The sequence below is a fragment of the Talpa europaea genome (assembly GCF_964194135.1).
Source record: "Talpa europaea genome assembly, chromosome: 9".
Taxonomy (NCBI): domain Eukaryota; kingdom Metazoa; phylum Chordata; class Mammalia; order Eulipotyphla; family Talpidae; genus Talpa; species Talpa europaea.
In genome coordinates, this window is record NC_140076.1 from 105,864,430 (window position 1) to 105,882,124 (window position 17,695).

The 17,695-nt window shown below is 43.6% G+C and overlaps 1 protein-coding gene across 1 annotated transcript; it reads right to left on the bottom strand.

The window, feature by feature from the left end:
- Positions 1 to 2,484: 2,484 nt before the first annotated feature.
- Positions 2,485 to 15,793, bottom strand: CLCC1 (chloride channel CLIC like 1; the record flags this gene model as incomplete). The annotated part of the gene is made up of 10 exons (XM_084242446.1): positions 2,485 to 2,763; positions 4,089 to 4,430; positions 5,445 to 5,591; positions 5,855 to 5,952; positions 7,478 to 7,571; positions 8,711 to 8,857; positions 9,105 to 9,326; positions 12,173 to 12,280; positions 15,154 to 15,255; positions 15,665 to 15,793. 10 exons carry the CDS (start codon positions 15,791 to 15,793, stop codon positions 2,485 to 2,487), a joined length of 1,668 nt encoding a protein of 555 aa, XP_084098572.1.
- Between the last annotated feature and the right edge of the window lie 1,902 nt (positions 15,794 to 17,695).

Here is a 17,695-nt window from a genome sequence, read left to right on the forward strand (position 1 = left end):
ATATTAAAAAAAAAAAAAACCTTCAGGCCAAAGTCATTATAAAAAATTTCTTCTAGCATGCTTTTTAATAATAAAATGATTTAAAATTGTATCTCCCATGGCAAAACTTTTATGGGACCTAATAACAAGAACAAACACTAATGTAGTATGAAATAGAAAACTCAAAAATCAAGCGTGATTTTAAGCCTCAGCCTCTTCCCAGAAACTGAAGGGATCTACTAGGACCTCACTAAGTTTCGCAAAACTCAACAAGGGTAAGACAGAAAAGACCCTGGACCGTAAAGCATAATGCAAATACCCACACCTGAAGCAAGCTGGCATTTCCGTCACCGTCGGCTGCTTCCGTACAGCTGTGATGGAATCTGGGCCTCTGTTCTTTCTAAAAATCCTTCAGGTAGTTTTGATGGGCAAACATTGAGAACTGCTTCTCCAAATGGCCAATGTTTAAAAAAATAAAAGAAATACAGTTAACCTAGAATCACATTCAGAGCTAAGAGGGGGTGGGGATTATTCTTGACTCTAAGATCAGTTAACACCTGGATTAGCATGTTTTATATAGTATATGTAGGATATTAAAATACTCGCTACCATACTTTTAAAAACTACAGAAATGTCACAGGGTTTTTATGAGCATGTTCAAGGAGCAACGATAAGCATACCAAACCACAATGTAAAAATGTTTATTTAATGTGGCAGTTCTTATGCCCTGTAAACATTTAACCTCTTTTCATTAAAAAACCCTTAAAAGCTGTCTACCCCATTCTGATTTCCCTAGGAAATTACACGACAGTCCATGATTTTAACTGTAAGTACTAACTAGACCATAAACAAGCCTCTCTAACCGGCCTTGACTGCCATCATTCAACAGCAGTAGCCATGATACCTTGCTAGATGTCAAAGGCTTCATGGTTATCTGTAATGAAAATACACAGATAAAATTTTAAATATTTTGTTGACGATTGTTTTTGAGAGAAAGCAGTCGGGAGTATAAGCAACATTCACTCTCCTGACCTATCACCAGCATTTTCTTCGCTTTGGAATCAGATCACAGCTCAGAGGCCAGCCCTCACCTTGCAGCAGTCACAGTCACAGCCAGTGTGAACAGGCCTAGTGCCTGGAGCGAACTACATTACAGGCGGTGATCTGCAAAATCTATCCCAGACTGTAGGCATTGCATTGGTGAGATGCTGCTACTGCATTAGCTAGTTAATATATTCCATATTACCTGCAAACACACACTGGGGAAAAGATTAACTTCCTGATGAAATACTAAGGATGTTTGTTACAATATACTAGAAAATACTGACACATAAGATTATGATGCTTCTGAGAGCCAAAAAGGGGTATTCTGATTTCATGTTAAAAAAAAAAATGATTTGAATATTTTTTTTAAACAAACACCTGCACAAAAATTAAGACTAATCCTGTCTAGTATTTTTAGTAAACAGCTAAACATACTTGTAGTGTGAAGGTTAAAAACAAAGGATACCTGAATATAAGTGAAATTTGCTTTCTAGCTAGGTCCTTGTATAAAATACATAAACTGCTTTTTAAAAAAGTTTAAAACAAGAAGAGTTTTAAAAATCAAAATAAGTTAAATGTTGATTGCATATCACCTGCCTGTTAAGAACATTCCACTGTTTTCCTTATCAGTTGTCCTTTCTATGCAGCGATGTCTTAGAATTGGAACTGCACATGGTTTGCTGTAACACATGGTACAGGGATATCTAGCTGCTGGGCTTCTGAGTAGCAAGGAAAATCAGTCTCAGAAACCGTGTACTTCACTGCACAGGAAGGAGATAAAGCCATTCTCAGTCTACTGACTGTGTAAAGCTGAGATGACAAGTCTACTGTGCCATCCAGCAACCTCAGCCATCTTAGCAGAGAATAAAGCCAGCCAGTAACCGCTGCAGGCGTTTAGAGGAAGGCGGGACGGGACAGTGCAGGCCCACTGACCTGTGCACAGCCTCCAGAGACAACTGACGGGGGACGCAGGCTCTGTGCTGCGCTATGAAGCTGATGTACCTGAAGAGCTAGGTGAATTGGCTACATTGGATGCTGCTCATAAACCTACCACTTGGAAAACATCTGAATCCAAATCAGGGCTACCAACTGTCCGGTAGCAAGTCAGCATAGTAGGACTTCCACTTGGCAGCATATGGTGGTTAACTGGCTGCTACATGTACCTGTCAACAAGCTGTTTCTAGGTCCCCTAGTTCACTCCAGCCACACGTTCACCATGACAGCCTGTTCCAAAATTACCACATCTAAGTTTTATGCGATGTCTCTTAATATCAAAGAATGACATTTTAAAAATCTACATACAGATATTTGTTAATTCTGATTTTCAACAAAAATACTGTTTCAGTTGGCACAGTGTCATAAGTATGAGCTATTGAGAGACTAAAGTAAACAGCTGTGACGACAATACTTCCCAAAACCCAGAGAACCTCGGCGCCGTGTCCATGCCTCGTCCGCTGTCCACTAGCCGCTAGCACACAGGCTGCCATCCAGATGCTCTGCGCACAGTCCTGCTGCGGTGCCCCCTGTGCTGCATGGGCCGCATTCTTCGGGGCTGCCTTTGGCATCAGTCCTGAGAGGGACCTTTTCTGCTGCGGGTAACCCTTCCCCGGGCTCTGGTCTTCCTTGGTCACAGACAGTCTGGGCCACCTGGCCACCCTGGGTGCTGCTTTCCATCAGGGCGTGTGCTGCTGGGATCACACCGGGCTCCTGGGGCTTTGTAGCCACAGTAGGTGATTTATGCTGTAAGCAGAGAAGTTTAACTGTTTAATGTAATGTGAAGGTTTGCAATCATACACATTTAAACAAGTTCCTATGCAAACCTGTCGTAGCAAACAAATCGCAGATCCTGGTTTTAGTGGATGGTAATTAGATGTCACGAAGCCTCACAGAACGGTGCTCGGAGGAGTGGGACTCGGGGTCTGCCAAGTGGTCTAGGAACCCAGCTTAGGGAGGGCCAAGAGGACTGGTGACTAGTGCTGCTCATGCTGCCTGCTGAGAACAGCCCCGGCAATATGTACTGTGCAGAGACACATTATGTTCTCAATGCTGACGCTACAGCAGAAACAGAACAGACAAAATCCCTTGCCTCCACGGACACTAACTTTAGGTTGGGGGGAAATCAAGTAGTACCACGCTGGAAGTGGAGTAGGGCAGGGGTAGAGGCCAACTGCTCTTTAAAAAGGTGGTATGAAAGGCTTGATGAGCCCTGTGACTCCAAGGGGAGCAGCATTCCACAGAGTGCAGAGCGAGGCTGGAGGACACATGCTCGGACAGCAGGGGAGTCACGGGGGGTGGGGGGGGGGGTGGGGCGGCAGGGCCAGATCAAGGAAGCCCCAGGACACCTCTAGGCCGCCCTCGGTGTCTGGTTTCTCTTCAAATGAGATGGGAAGCCACATAAAGATTTCTGAGGAGTGACAACCAGTAACTATTAAAGCTCCAAGGAACATTTTAAAAGCTTCAAAAAGAATTCTATTATTTCCAAGATTCTACTGTGCTCAAAACCACTTCCCCAAGGTTTATGGCTGCAACTTAAACATCGCAGATGACAAAACAGATTTCTTGAACACAGTGGGAATGTCTCTTCAGCTGGTCACCAACGGAGGGTAAGCCGTCTCTGCTTCACCACTCTTGGGGTAAGAAGTACAGTCCAGCCAGCCGGCGGCGGAAGAGACTTGGGAAAGTGAGGTTTTTGATAACCTCCCCAGCCCACTCTTCCACCCAGCTAAGCCTCTAGGGGCTTCCTGTGGGTTCTCTAAAATGCCAGGCCTCCATAAAAATGTCTTTCTGATGTCTTCAAAGGTAGAAATTTCAGAAATGTTAATCCTACTCAGCTGTTTCCTATAAAGTTAATCACAAATCACCAACAGTTCTAACAAACTACTGCTAAATAGTATTTAACATAAAAAATTTCATTTTATTCCTGCTGAGGAGGCTGGACTACCTTTTGACATCACTAATGATATAGTTAACAGTAAAGGGGAGAGAGTAAAAACCAACCAAAAGCTCTACAGGAAGCACTCCCGCCCGCTATGAGGTGACAGCAAAACAAACGGTTGCTAACTTACACTGGGCACCACCTGGGGATGCTCTTTCGCCTCTGAGTCTGGCAAGTCGGATGCCCGGAGAACTTCAGGGCTCTTGTTGCCCATCTGAAACCTCAGGTCAGCAGTTCTCTGACTCCAAGCATCTGTTCTGCCCTCACACGGGTTTTCATAAGGACCCTGCTCACTGGGGCCAATCTGGCTCTTGTAATAGAAATCTGCATCACCTGCTCCAGCATGGGGTCTATAACCAATTTCCCGCTGCTGTCTTCTGTCACCTGGCTGAAGTGCCCTGGGTGGCTCTCTCTCAGGACCTCCAGAAAACCTCACCCTATGAATAGATGTCCCAAAACCATAGCAGCAGCTCTAGAAGGAAAAGAAATACACATTACTGAGTACTTAACGGCTGACTTACAATGAAATGACGTGCTTTGTTCTGGTTACTAACAACTTGTGGCATATATAGACCGAAGTCAATCTCACTGTTTTCTTCATTGGAGACCTTTTAGATGAATACTGGGCCAGAAGAGCCAATAAAATCTGAGAAATCATGGCATAGACATTTCAGTCCGTTGGACACACTTCAACTGAATTACAAAGTTATGCTAAAATGTAGAAATTTATATTGGCAGATACTAATCTGACAATTGTTCGTATGTTGTTTGTACTCACACCCACCATGTGAAGTTTTGAAAATTATTTGAAGTTGTACAGTATTATGCAAACATTCTCCTGTGGGTTTGTTTATTTTACAAACTTGGCTTCGACTACAGCAAAATTCTGCAGGTACCGAGGAACATCTCTCCTGGGGATAACTAGGCAGCAGTTCTCAGAGTCTGGCTCAGGTACGCACAGGAAGATCCCTGTGACTCTTTCAAGGGATCTGTAAGGTCGAACTTTAATTACACAGACATTACGCGCTGTCTTCCTTGTCCCCTCGTGAGCGTACAACAGTTTTCCTCCTGTGGCTAAAGTGATTTTCTCCACTGACGGCTCACAGCTGCATGCTTCTATTTTAAATACGACTTAGTTTTAATTTCTAATATAGAAAATATCAATAATTAAAGTACCCATAAACAAGAACCCTGTGGTCTTCAGTTCTTAAAAATGCAAAAGGGTCCTGCCTGAGAACAGTGTGAAAACCACCAAATCAACTACGGAGCTGCTGAAGTCCCGGTGCATAACTACCATTGTTGTCATTCAAGAAAAGTGTGTCCAGTTGATTGACAGGTCTTTGTAATGATTTTTCAAATTTTATTGGCTATCCTGGCCCTGTATTAACTTAGCCTGACTTACAACATCAAAGCAGCCTGATAAATAATTTTAGAATTGGCTTTTTTCTGTAAATCCCGGAAACTGTCCCCAGTGCTCTGTACTAACCAGGACAGCTAAGGCCATGATCAGCAGCACTGGAATGTGAAGCAGCACCGGGATCTCCTTCATGAGTGCTCGGATAAACTCCCCGATGCCTTTGCCGACGTGCTTCAGTGGGTCCGTGACAAAGCTGGTAAGCGTAAGCGTCACTACCTAAAATGAGAGCAACCTAAGTTTTTTTTCTCAAAGCACTTGTAGGCACATAGAATGAGCCAAAAATCACTGTACTGAGGCTAACTTCTTGTTACAAATTACAATGCTGTCTTATGCTTGACATGGAAAATCACTGTAATGGAAGTATTTTTTCTAGAACAAAGGTTTTATTACCAAAAGGATTCTAAAAACACTAATAATTTTTAATAAATACAAGAGACTGACTTACTTTGTATAAGTAATTTTACAAAATTATTCTATACCTTTGCTGGTGGGACCAACCAAATAGGGTTGACTACTAAGAGCTCATAGTATTTTTGGCATGGGTCATCCTTATAGGTCCAAGTACTTGTTAACCATTCTATTTAGAGAAACAGACAAAACACTGAGTCATTAAAAAAGATCACATTTCCTTTCCAAATAAGACAATATTTTGGCTTCATCCTTCCGCCTCCCTGCCCCCCTCAAAAATCTTAAATTGTTTTAAAAGACTTCTGTAATGCTGATTTTTAAATTTTTCATTTTAAGTCCAAAATCATATTTATTTTTAAAATCCATTCAAGGGCCTCCCTGGTGGTGCAAGGGGTTAGGACGCAACCTATGAAGCTATCCACAGCCACTGCAGCATGAGTTCGATCCCTGGCCAGGGAGCTACCCATATGGCGCCGCAGACCTCTCCTGTCTCGCCCCCTGCTCCCCTCAGCAGTGTGTTTCAGTCAGTCTGCCTGTTCTGTTCTCCACTGTTTCTGGTGAATCCTCTCACCTCCCCAACTCTGGCCTGTACCCCAGTTCTTGTATGCATAAATAAATCTTTAAAAAATAATAAAATAAAATCCATTCAAAAATACAAGTCATATGCTGATAAAATATTTTATGAAAATTTCTAAAATAACGGTTAAAAGTTCCTTACTCATAATAAATGAATCCAGGTAAAACTGGGGTGGCCTGTGTTACAGTTGATAACCAGTATCAACTATGACACAGAACTACTGCAGCTGTGCAAGATGTCTCCTCCTCGGGGGATGGGTAAACAATAAATAGGATCTCTTGATATTATTTCTTCCCAGCTACCTGTGAATCTACACTCACTCAATTTTAATTACAAAAGTCAGTTTTTTACTCATTTTATAAAATAAAGTAGAACATCAGTCCTCCCAATTTTTCTAAATCAGGCTTATGTACAATTATATACTAGCCTGGGCTGGGGGGAGGGCATTTATTTGTCCCCAGAAGTCAGCAAGCAAGGCCAATTTTGTTTAGTTCCCATGAACTTTTTATGAAACATTAATTTGGACACCCTGATTTGTAGAATCTGCTGAGATTTTATCCTGGGTCTGTCACTATGGGCTTACATTTACAAAGGGCCTCTGAACATTAAACCATTGCCAGATACACATCACGAAAGGCCGTCAACATCAGTGAGAATGTTTATAAAATATAGAAGAAAAAGTACAGAAGACAAAAGTAATTTCCCCTTAGTAAAAACCAAAAATAAGTAAAGCTACGAGATTTCATAAGTTAACGGGATTAAGTCTACGAGAGGTATCAAGTCACATACACAGTGACACTGCTTGAATAAGCATCTGTGAAGATACAGAACACACCAGACACTGTGCTAAGGACTAGGAGAGCTCGCGAGCAGGCCCCTTCGGCCTCGTGAAGGGTGACACAACTTCTGAGCCGGCAGTTTCCGTCCTTCCCAGTGCAATGCATGCACAAGGGTCAATGAACGGTCTTAAACCCAAGGCTCTCGAAAGTTCTTCTGATCTTAAAGATTCAGTCATTAAAAAACCTCCTTCTGGCATTCTGGCATTTCTTTGCAATCACTAGTATGTTTTCACATTCTCAGACAGTGTTTTAAATCAGGCGAAGTGAGAACACTATACCCCAGAGACTTCCAGCCCAGTCCATCTTCTCAGCACACACGTTGTTCAGTGGCTCCATCTTGGCGACTTCGGCCTGATGCTGAGCGAAAGCCAGCTGGCGAGAGCAAAGGGAAAATGCAAGGTGGCTAACAATGAAAGCTGCACCTGCGCATCCAAAAAACCTCAAAGCCTGTCTTCACTATTCATCCAGACCAGTGTTTAAAAAAATTTTAATAGAAGAAATATATGTAATATTTAAACTACAACTGCCTTTAAAGTAATCATGTAGTAATAAAAGGAAACTATTTTACTAAGATTGTTAAAAAAAAGTTCATTAATTCAAATATAGTATATACTGTGCCCGCAATAGTTAGATATAATGACACCTCTCACTTTCTTTTACAACTCATGATAAAATGGTATCTTGCTTCAGATAGTTTTCAGCACAAATGACCAAAGGAAAGATATCTTTTATAAATCAAAGCTCCAGGGGGAAGAAATCATTGAAAGAACAATATTCAACCAAACCACCTTTCTTCTTTTAATTTGTAAATAATTAGATCTAAAAGTTATAGAACTTAGAGCAAAAGGTTTAAGGAAATATAACTGATTTAGTGCGATGAATTCACTGAAATAATTGGCTAACCTGGCTCATCCTGCTAGAAAGACTTAAAATTTCCTTTAAGGACTACGTTATTTTGACAGGAACAATGGTGCTTCTTTTAAATTTCTATGATCCCAATTTTCAAAGAATTGAAATTCAGGAAAAGACTGGAAATGACTCAAAATATTGGGAGTAGTTATCTTTAGGTGATATAATTGTTATCTTTAAAAAATTAAAATTTCTGTTTCTCTAAATTTTCTACCAGAACATACCATTTTTAAATTCAGAAAATAGCCTTTTAAAAACTGGTGTTTTGGTATCATTTTTCTAGCAAAGAATAGGACATGTGCCAAATTATCTACCTAAGAATTTTTAAAATGTGTCTCCCAACCTTTGCTCTGATTTAGCCGTCCAAATGCCACCCATCAGAAACTGGGTCATGAAAATTAGAATTGCAGCTTTTCCCCCACTAACCGGTCAAGAAGGCAAAATATAGCCCACCAGCCACCAATCTCCTCCCCCGGCCCCACCTCCAATCCCTGCCTTTTGACCCTCATGAGAGGCAAGACATTAGTTCTAAATCATCTATAGTCTACTTTTCATTGTGAAATAATATTTTCGAATTTTAAAATCTCCCACCCATTCAGTACCTTATATAAATAGATCCAATTCCATCCCAAACTGAAGACAAAACTGATGAAAAGGACAAATGCCAGCAGTGTGTACCAACGAACATTCATGCACAGCTTTGCAGCTGCCATTATCAACATCACAACACACAGCAGGCACAGAAGCACCTCGAGAACAAAAAGGAGCAGAAAGAAGAGTCAGTGCCCGGTCATCTGCCCCCCTAAAAACAGATCGTCGTCAACACAGACAAAAGAATTGGACTCAAATATGTAAAATCATTTGTACCATTTTGTGGCATGTTTGTCAACTTAGTGACTTGGTACAGGTTCTTACCAGAATTATGGGGGGGGGGGGGGGTTTCCAAAGTATCTAAAAACAGAAACTGCTAATCAAGTCTCCCTTCTCCCATCTTACCATGAACACATCATACGGATCCACTCCAAAGTAATCTTCAAATCGCCACTTCCATCTTTCAAAATTATGAACCTTAAAATTAATTAAGATATCACTCAGGGCATCATCCAAGGCTCCTGGTTTCCACTCCTCTCCACTGAGAAACTTCTGTATTTCTAATAGGGTTTGTCGTGTAAGGATAATTTCAGCGTCATAATGCAAGTCGCCTTTGTCTTCATCGGACTGAATTAAATTTTAAATTAAAAAAAAAAACAGAAAAGGAAAATTCTATCATATTCTATCATGAAACATTTTAAGGCAAAAACCAAGTTAGACCTAAATATATAATAACTTCATAATATTTACATATATTTAAGAGTAATGGTATCTGTCTCACCGCAATTAAGAAAACCAAAGATAAAACATGAAAAATTGGGCCTCCCTGGTGGTGCAAGGGGTTGAGACGCAACCAGTGAAGCTATCCACAGCTACTGCAGCACGAGTTCGACCCCCAGCCAGGAAGCTACCCATATGGTGCAGCAGACCTCTCCTGACTAGACCGCTGCTCCCCTCAGTAGTGTATTTCAGTCAGGCTGCCTGTTCTGTTCCCCGCTCTGTCTCTGGTGACTCCTCTCACCGCCCCCCCCACCTCTGGCCTGTACCCCAGTTCTTATATGCATAAATAAATCTTTAAAAACCATGAAAAATAAAACTTGTACAAGATACTGCACATTTTAATAGACTGAGGCTGATTCTGGTGATCTGCAGTAGTTAGGTTCTATAAAGTCACCTGGACACTAGTTAGCAAATGCTGAACTGTGATCCTACAGGAAACAGGCTTGGATGTCTGAGCATACATTTTATCAATCAACACATAACCTTTTTATGTGTTTGTTTAAAAACACCTTATTTAACATATATGTTAATATATATTACATAACACAGAGTGGATATGTAGCTAGAGTGTATAGTTGTGTGTGTGTACACACACACACACTCTCTCTCTCTATCTATCTATCTCTCTCTCTCTCTCTCTCTCTCTCTCTAACTTTGTAACACATGCCTGAACTAAGCTTATCTAATATGGGAATGTTAGATAATTTTTGGTAAGACAGATTATAGCCACCCTATGCCGAGAAACAGTAAGGTAGCACTACACCTGTGAGCTTCTGAAAAAAGCAAAACTACCATCAATCACAACAAAGTTTGGAAAATGCAGCACTAAATAGACCATTAAAAATAACTTGTTCAGGGCCTCCCCGGTGGCGCAGTGGTTGAGCGCTGGGTTGCGAAGCTGCCCGCGGCCTCTGCGGCGCCGGTTCGATCCCCGGCTGCTCCCGGCCACCGGAGGAGGGTCCCACATGGCGCGCAGACCTCTCCTGCCGCCCGCTGCTCCCCTCAGCAGTGTACTTCGGTCCTTCTGTCTGCTCTGCTCCCCGCTATGGCTCTGGTGAATTCTCTCACCCTCCCCTGCTTCTGACTGTACCCAGTGCATGTATAAACAAAACAAACAAACAAATAAATAAATAAAATAAAATAACTTGTTCAGGGCCTCCCTGGTGGCACAGCGGTTGAGCGCTGGATTGTGAAGCTGCCCGCAGCCTCTGCAGCGCCGGTTTGATCCCCAGCTGCTCCCCGGCCAGATGCTCCCCGGCCACCGGAGGAGGGTCCCACATGGCGCGCAGACCTCTCCTGCCAGCCGCTGCTCCCCTTAGCAGTGTACTTCATCAGTCTGCCTGCTCTGCTCCCCGCTCTGGCTCTGATGAACTCTCTCACCCTCCCGCGCTTCTGACTGTACCCAGTGCTTGTATAAATAAGTAAATAAATAAATCTCTTAAAAAATAAATAAATAAATGTTACAACTTAAAAAAAAAATTTACTTGTTCATAGTAGGACAAGAAAGGCAGAACATGGCCGCGCTCGATGCCGGCTAAGGCCGTCTTGCTCTGAATATGACCAACAGTGACAGTCACAAGCCATGAGTGGAGTTACAACTAGTTTAGTGAGCAGGCAAATTCACCAGGACAGAATCCACACATAATGACTGACCGCACATCTTTATTATGATTCAATTTTGACCTTGTTCCAGTTTTGAGAGCCTAAATTTGTAGTAGCACAAATAAGGGACCTCAAAAAGCAGCAAAATGTGGATTCCCACGAACATACATGATGTAACTACCTTTATTAGTGTGAGTTCAGGCTAGCAAAATCACTATAAACAGTTTACATTCATTAACTAGTTAATTCAAGATTCTTTTCTTTCTATAAAGAGAAAATACATAAATATTAAAAAGTCATTGTAAAATGACAAAAACCAAAATGTCACAAATCACCAGTAAGCATAAAAAGAGCAGTCACTGGTCATATTTTTAACAAACCAGAAACTAAGCATTTCCGAGCTTCTCCATTTCAGGTATTTCTCGGCCTCTTCTAGCACAGGACCTCGCAGTTGGAACACACAGGCGGGCCCTATACGCATGTCTGCCTGGGCACTTCCAGCACAAGGCGAGATCACACGGCTCATCTAGCACTCCTTCCCTTTGTTTTCTCAATGTTTTGACTTCTCACCATGAAAACAATGTCTCTAAAAGATGGATGTTTACATGAACTACAAACATGTAAACAGTGACGACTCTGCAAAGCAGCACTTGCCAAGGTAAACAGCTAGGGCAAAAGCCGCTTAACACAACACTCTTTTCTTCCACATAAATTCATCTTACATCGGTCATACAGATACAAAAAAGGGTGGAAGTGGTAGAATGCGGAAGGACCAAGACAGAATTTTCTTACCAAGACATGAGTTCACTAAGTTCCTGTTTAGCACAATTCAAACAGCAAATTTAACACCATCTCCTCGGCCCAAGCTCACTGAGGCGGTACAGCCGCTCAGAGCTGAAAAAGGCGAGGGCGGCACCATCTACCTCCCACCAACCCCACTGCAAGTAGGCTGGGGCCTTTCCTCCTGCATGAATAGGTTTGGGTAAAAGGGTGAGCCTGGTATTCTCTGCTAAAGCATAATGACCCCGTATCACAGCATCAATTTTAAATTAATAAAAATATTAATTAGCATTGTACCACCGAATACTCACAAGTCCAAGCTTTCTGGTTTCAATTAAAATCTTATTTAAGTATCTCCTAAAAACAGGATTGCTTTGACTTTCATAATCGTCCCTCTTTTTCTTCTCACACTCATCAATCTGTAACCACAAAATAAATTCAACATTAGTTAGCTTCAAAGCTCAATGTAAGGGTCAAATTTCCAGCCCAGTGGCCCCATCAAGAACAAGTGAAAGAGGGGCCTCCCCTGGTGGCGCAGGCGGTTGAGTGCAGTGCTATACGTTGTCCACAGCCTCAGCGGCACCGGTTCGATCCCACATGGCGCAGCAGACCTCTCTTGTCTCAGCCGCTGCTCCCCTCAGCAGTGTATTTCGTCAGTCTCCCTGTTCTGTTCCCCGCTGTCTCTGGTGAGTCCTCTCACCCTCCCGCGCATCTGGCCTGTACCCCAGAGTTCTTGCATAAATAAATAAATCTTTAAAAAAAGAAAAAAAAAATCACGTGAAAGAGCCCTGATTATTGTCACCAAGCTTGCATGTATCAGCAACATTAAAATGTAGAGCTTGCCTGACTTCTGTGGGTTTTCACTGGAAAAGGCAAGTGAGCCAAAAAAGCCTCCCCTTGTGGCACAGCAGTTGAGCGCTGGGCTGCGGGGCTGCCCGCGGCCTCAGCAGCACCAGTTCAATCCCCGGCCGCTGGGCGAGGGTCCCACATGGCGCGCAGACCTCTCCTGCCGCTCACTGCTCCCCTCAGCAGTGTACTTCGTCAGTCTGCCTGTTCTGTTCCCTGCTCTGGCTCTGGTGAATTCTCTCCCCCTCCTGCGCTTCTGAGTGTACTACCCAGTGCTTGTATAAATAAATAAATCTTTAAAAAAAAAGGGGGGGGGGACCCACCCATGTTTAGCATTCTCTGTTAGCACTTGGTCCTGGCCTGGCACTCTTCTGATCACAATTTTAAACCTAAAGATCATGAAGGAAGTGGAGACGTGGATAAGCAGGACATCTAGACCAGTCCACCTCTTCCTTATTCCAAAGTAACGAGTCAACAAATAAGGAAAGGAAGATAGAAAAATACAGACAAAGAGAGGAAGAAACAGGATGAAGTTGGAAGATGCAGCACATGGAGAAGAATTCCTGAACGTACTTTAGGCCTTTTATTTATTTTTCCAGTGAACAACTATCACCCCCTTACACAGGGACGCTGCCGGCGGGCAGGAGCCACGGCTTCTCGAGTCTCCTGCGGTGTCATGGGCACTGACACCACAGCGGCCCCAGCTGATGAAGACGGGGACAGCTGAGATAGAGCAACTTCAAGTTATCAATTAAAAAAACCAAGCCACCACTTATTTACAAAGATACTGTGAGCAGTCATGGGAAAGGCAAGGACAGATAAAACCCGGCTGTGCCCAGAGTCCTTGCCTCAATTAGAATTAACAGATGGTCCCGAGATAGGCCTCCAAAGAGTGACAGAGGCACTGAATTTAAGCCAACCTGGGCAGCTTGTGGGGAGGGTCCTAAAGCTCTCCCCAGGGTTTGGAAGGCGTGCAGGGGACTTGTATTCTGGAAGTGGCCTTCCCCTCTGTGCAGCTCAGCTACCAGGAACCCTTGGCCATCTCTGCCCACTCTGTGCTGCCAGGCCCTGCATTTTGCTGCCAGAATTGTATGCATATTGTGGTTCTATGCATCTGAGTCACTAGTGAAACCTTTCCCCTCCCATGGAAGTGAGCGCTTGTGTGATCCAGACCGAATGTGACAGCGAGGCAGCATGGAATTCCACAGTCTTCCCCTGGATGCTGTGAGCGCCACAGCAGGGCCGTTGTGAGTGAGGGCAGCGCCAACTTACAGACACAACTTGGGACAAGCAGCTTGTATTTTCAACTGAGTTTGGACCATGAGTTGAATGGAGCCCTGAAATGGGGCAACTGAGCGTCCCACACAGACTCAGAAACTGTGTCAGCTTCCTCTACTTTTAGGCAAACTTTACAAACCTGTTTACATTTTCAAATTTCTCTAACTTTTTTTTAATAAAACTCCAGATCCCCTTTCACCAACCATGCATTTATAGCTGAACCAAAATCACAAACAACGGAATGGAAAATGTCTGTAAAAAGGCATTTCTGCATTCTCCTACCTTGCACTCAAACTTACTCACTACACCACAAACACGCAGATGACCCGAGGCAAATGTATCCAAGCACAGTCTTTGCGAGCACTCAGGTGAGACAACATCCACCTTTGATGGAGCCGCCAGCAGGTAGAGAGATCTCCGCCTGAATCCAGCTGCTTGGCAATGAACAAGCTCTGCCAGTCTTTTCAGCTGGAATCTCACTCACTGACACCAACTCTCCTGTCCCCTTTCCCTCGGCTACCGACACTTACTCCTCTCTCAGAAAAGTCTAAAACTCTCTTCAGCCCCTGCCACTCTCTCACCTTGGGCCTCCTACCCCCGTTAGCCCCCCGGATGTCTGTCGCCCTCCAATCTGCCCCAGGCCCCGCCACACCACCCGCACGCTGCCTGCAGCCAGCAGAGCAGGCCCCGTGGCACATCCACCCCTTTAGCAATCTTGCCTTCACCTCCTTTCTCATGAACTACTTCAGCCACACGGAGTAAATGAAGGACTAGCTGCCAGCACGAATCAGCATCACCTCTTACACCTGTAAGAGCTGAACTCTTCTGAGTCAATTCATAGGCCCATTTCATTTGCTGCCTCTGTCCATGCGGACACTGCCCCAAATGTCCATCTACTTATCACATGAGAATCAAGAATGAACAAAATACAGTCCTCGTCCCAAAAGTATTTCAGGAGGTAAAAAAAATAGTTACAACATAGTGAGAGAAATGTTACTACAGGAAAATAAAAGTACTATTTAAAAAACCAAGGCCAGAGTAAAGAAAAAATTAAGTATACACAAATGAATTCTGTAGTACATAAAAACGCAAATAATGTTAGCACAGACAGGAAAAGAGCAATTTATCATATTAGAAGTATAAAATTTATGAATGAAAAGACACTAACCTGATGAGTTAATGACTCAAGTTTGCTGTAACACGCTGACAATTCATCGGCACAGGGCACGTCAGAGCTGCCCTCTTCCCTCCCTGAAGTATCATATTTCACCTGAAACAAAGATTTTATTTCTTTATAGTTCCGTTGTGGAAAATCGCCTGCAGTTAATGAAGACTACAATTATGACTCTTTACTATAACGTTTTGTCTTATATATTTATTTAGAATATTACATTTATATGTGTATTGTCTGTTACGTAACATTTTATATTTATAGTTTGAAACGTTTGTCACCTATGTTTGAACAGCTTCCCCGCCCCCCCAAAATAAAAAGCTTCAAATGTACATACTACCTAAGAATTAAAATCTAGTTGCTGCTTGATGAGCTTTACATTCAAATTCAAAACAGAAGTTCCCAGGCAGTTGAAATGTCAGAGTCAGGGCGATAACCTGCAGGACTGCTAAGCCCCTGAATGCAAACAAGTGCTGAAAGCAGGCGATTTCCTGGGGCAGGGCAGTACCTGAGACTTCCTCATGGTCCCCGAGGCCGCGTCGTAGTTGAGCATGTCCGTGGGGTCTATCCAGTCATCGTGGTGCTCATCACCAGCCACCAGCCACAAACACCCACACAGGAGCAGAGCGCGCAGCATCCTGCATGAAGGCCACAAACATGTTCAATGGATCTTACTAGATGTGATGAAATAAAATGATTTTTAGAAGAAATTGTTTTGTAATAAAAACCGTGTAGGGCCTCCCTAGTAGTGCAATGGGTTAGGATGCAACATGAAGCTGTCCGCAGTCTCTGCAGCACGAGTTCGATCCCCGGGCAGGGAGCTACTCACATGGCACAGCAGACCTCGCCTGTCTCGCCTGCTGCTCCCCTCAGCAGTGTATTTCAGTTGATCTGTCTGTTCTCCACTCTGTCTCTGGCAAATCCTCTCACCCCCAACTCTGGCCTGTACCCCAGTTCTTGTATGCATAAATAAATTAAAAAAAAAAAACTATCTAGTTCTTTCTAGTACTAAGATAATGCTATGAGTAGCAACCAAGATAAAAATACTCCATGCTCCCCCCACAACATGGTAGAGGAGAGAGGACAGAAGCACCGCCTCCTGGCATTATGCTATGTCAAAGCCAGTCACCAAAGATCAGGGCACAGGTTCCATCTATATGAGCTGTCAGAACAGGCATATCTAGAGACAGGAAGTAGTTCAGCAAGTGCTTAAGGCTGGAGAGCCAAGCATAGAGCGGTGGGAGCTAAACAGTGGAGGGTAACTTTCTCAGATAAAAAATGATCTAAAATTGAGGTGATGGCAATATAGTGAATACCGTAAAAACCACTCGGCGGTACACTTCGGTGGGTGAACTGTGAAGTGAATCACATCAAGAAAACAGAAGCCTCCTCGCCACATAAGCCTCCACATAAACTCTGTCAAACCATTTCAGCACTGTCTAGTGCAGCAGCCTCTGGCCACACGTGGTCTTTGAGCTTTTTTAAAATTAAATTAAACATTCAGTTCCCCATTCACACTAGCTGCTTCCCAGGTGCGCCAAAGCCACCTGTGGCTGGAGGTCATCATCCTGGCCAGCAGACACAGAGCATGAAACATCTCTGCCAGCTGCACTGGACGGCCTGTCTTTTCCCCACTAAGTGAAGATCAGGTAAGGGAATTCCAAAATGAGAAAGCCCTGGGTACTGCTCATAAATGACTTACAGACTAGTTCTATACATGAAAGTAACTCCCGGCTAAATCACACACTCCTTTGTGCCCCAGCGTGCTGTTTATTCTCCTAGCGTGACACATATGAGACCAGCCACTTAGTGGTCTGTCTCTTCCATCAGCGTGGTGGCTCTCAGCACTGACAGTGTATTAGAATCCCCTAAGGAACTTCTAAAATTCTTGATGTCTGGCCACCGGACCAATTAAATCAGAATCTCTAGCGATGCCATCCAGGCACTGGGATTTTTAAAGCATCCCAGGAAGTTCCAATAGGCAGCAAAGATAGAAACCCCTGCACGCAGTCCTCCCTGGGGGGGGGGGGGGGGTGTAACAGCTCACTCAAATCTGCACTCACCTTCCCAATGTCTTCTCCAGGCTGGCCCCCGCCACAGCTCCCAGCCCACACCTAGCCCAGAGCCTGGCCTAGTAAAGACTTTGGTTAATTATTTTTAAGTAAGTGCCAATGATCACAGCCACAGCAGGGGTTAAAGGGCAGCAGATGTTCAAAGGAAAAAGAAAGCAGAGCTGATTGGGAGAAACAGGAACTATTTCATGGGAAATATTTGGATTTTGAGAAATAAATGGATTTTGAACTACGGGTAACATTCTAAGAGTGTGAGATCAGGGCGGCAGAGACAGAAAACCAAACGGCGCAGCTTCAGAAAGCGCCAGGGCAAGGATGGACGTGGTGGGGGACGTGGTGGGACCCGTGGTGGCCCCGGTGAAGTAAAAGGCTTCTGACTAACTCCATCTGCCAAAGAGAGCTTTCAAAGGTGACAGGAGCTACATTTTGGGAAGAACAAACTAGCACTATGTATACAGAATGAGGAA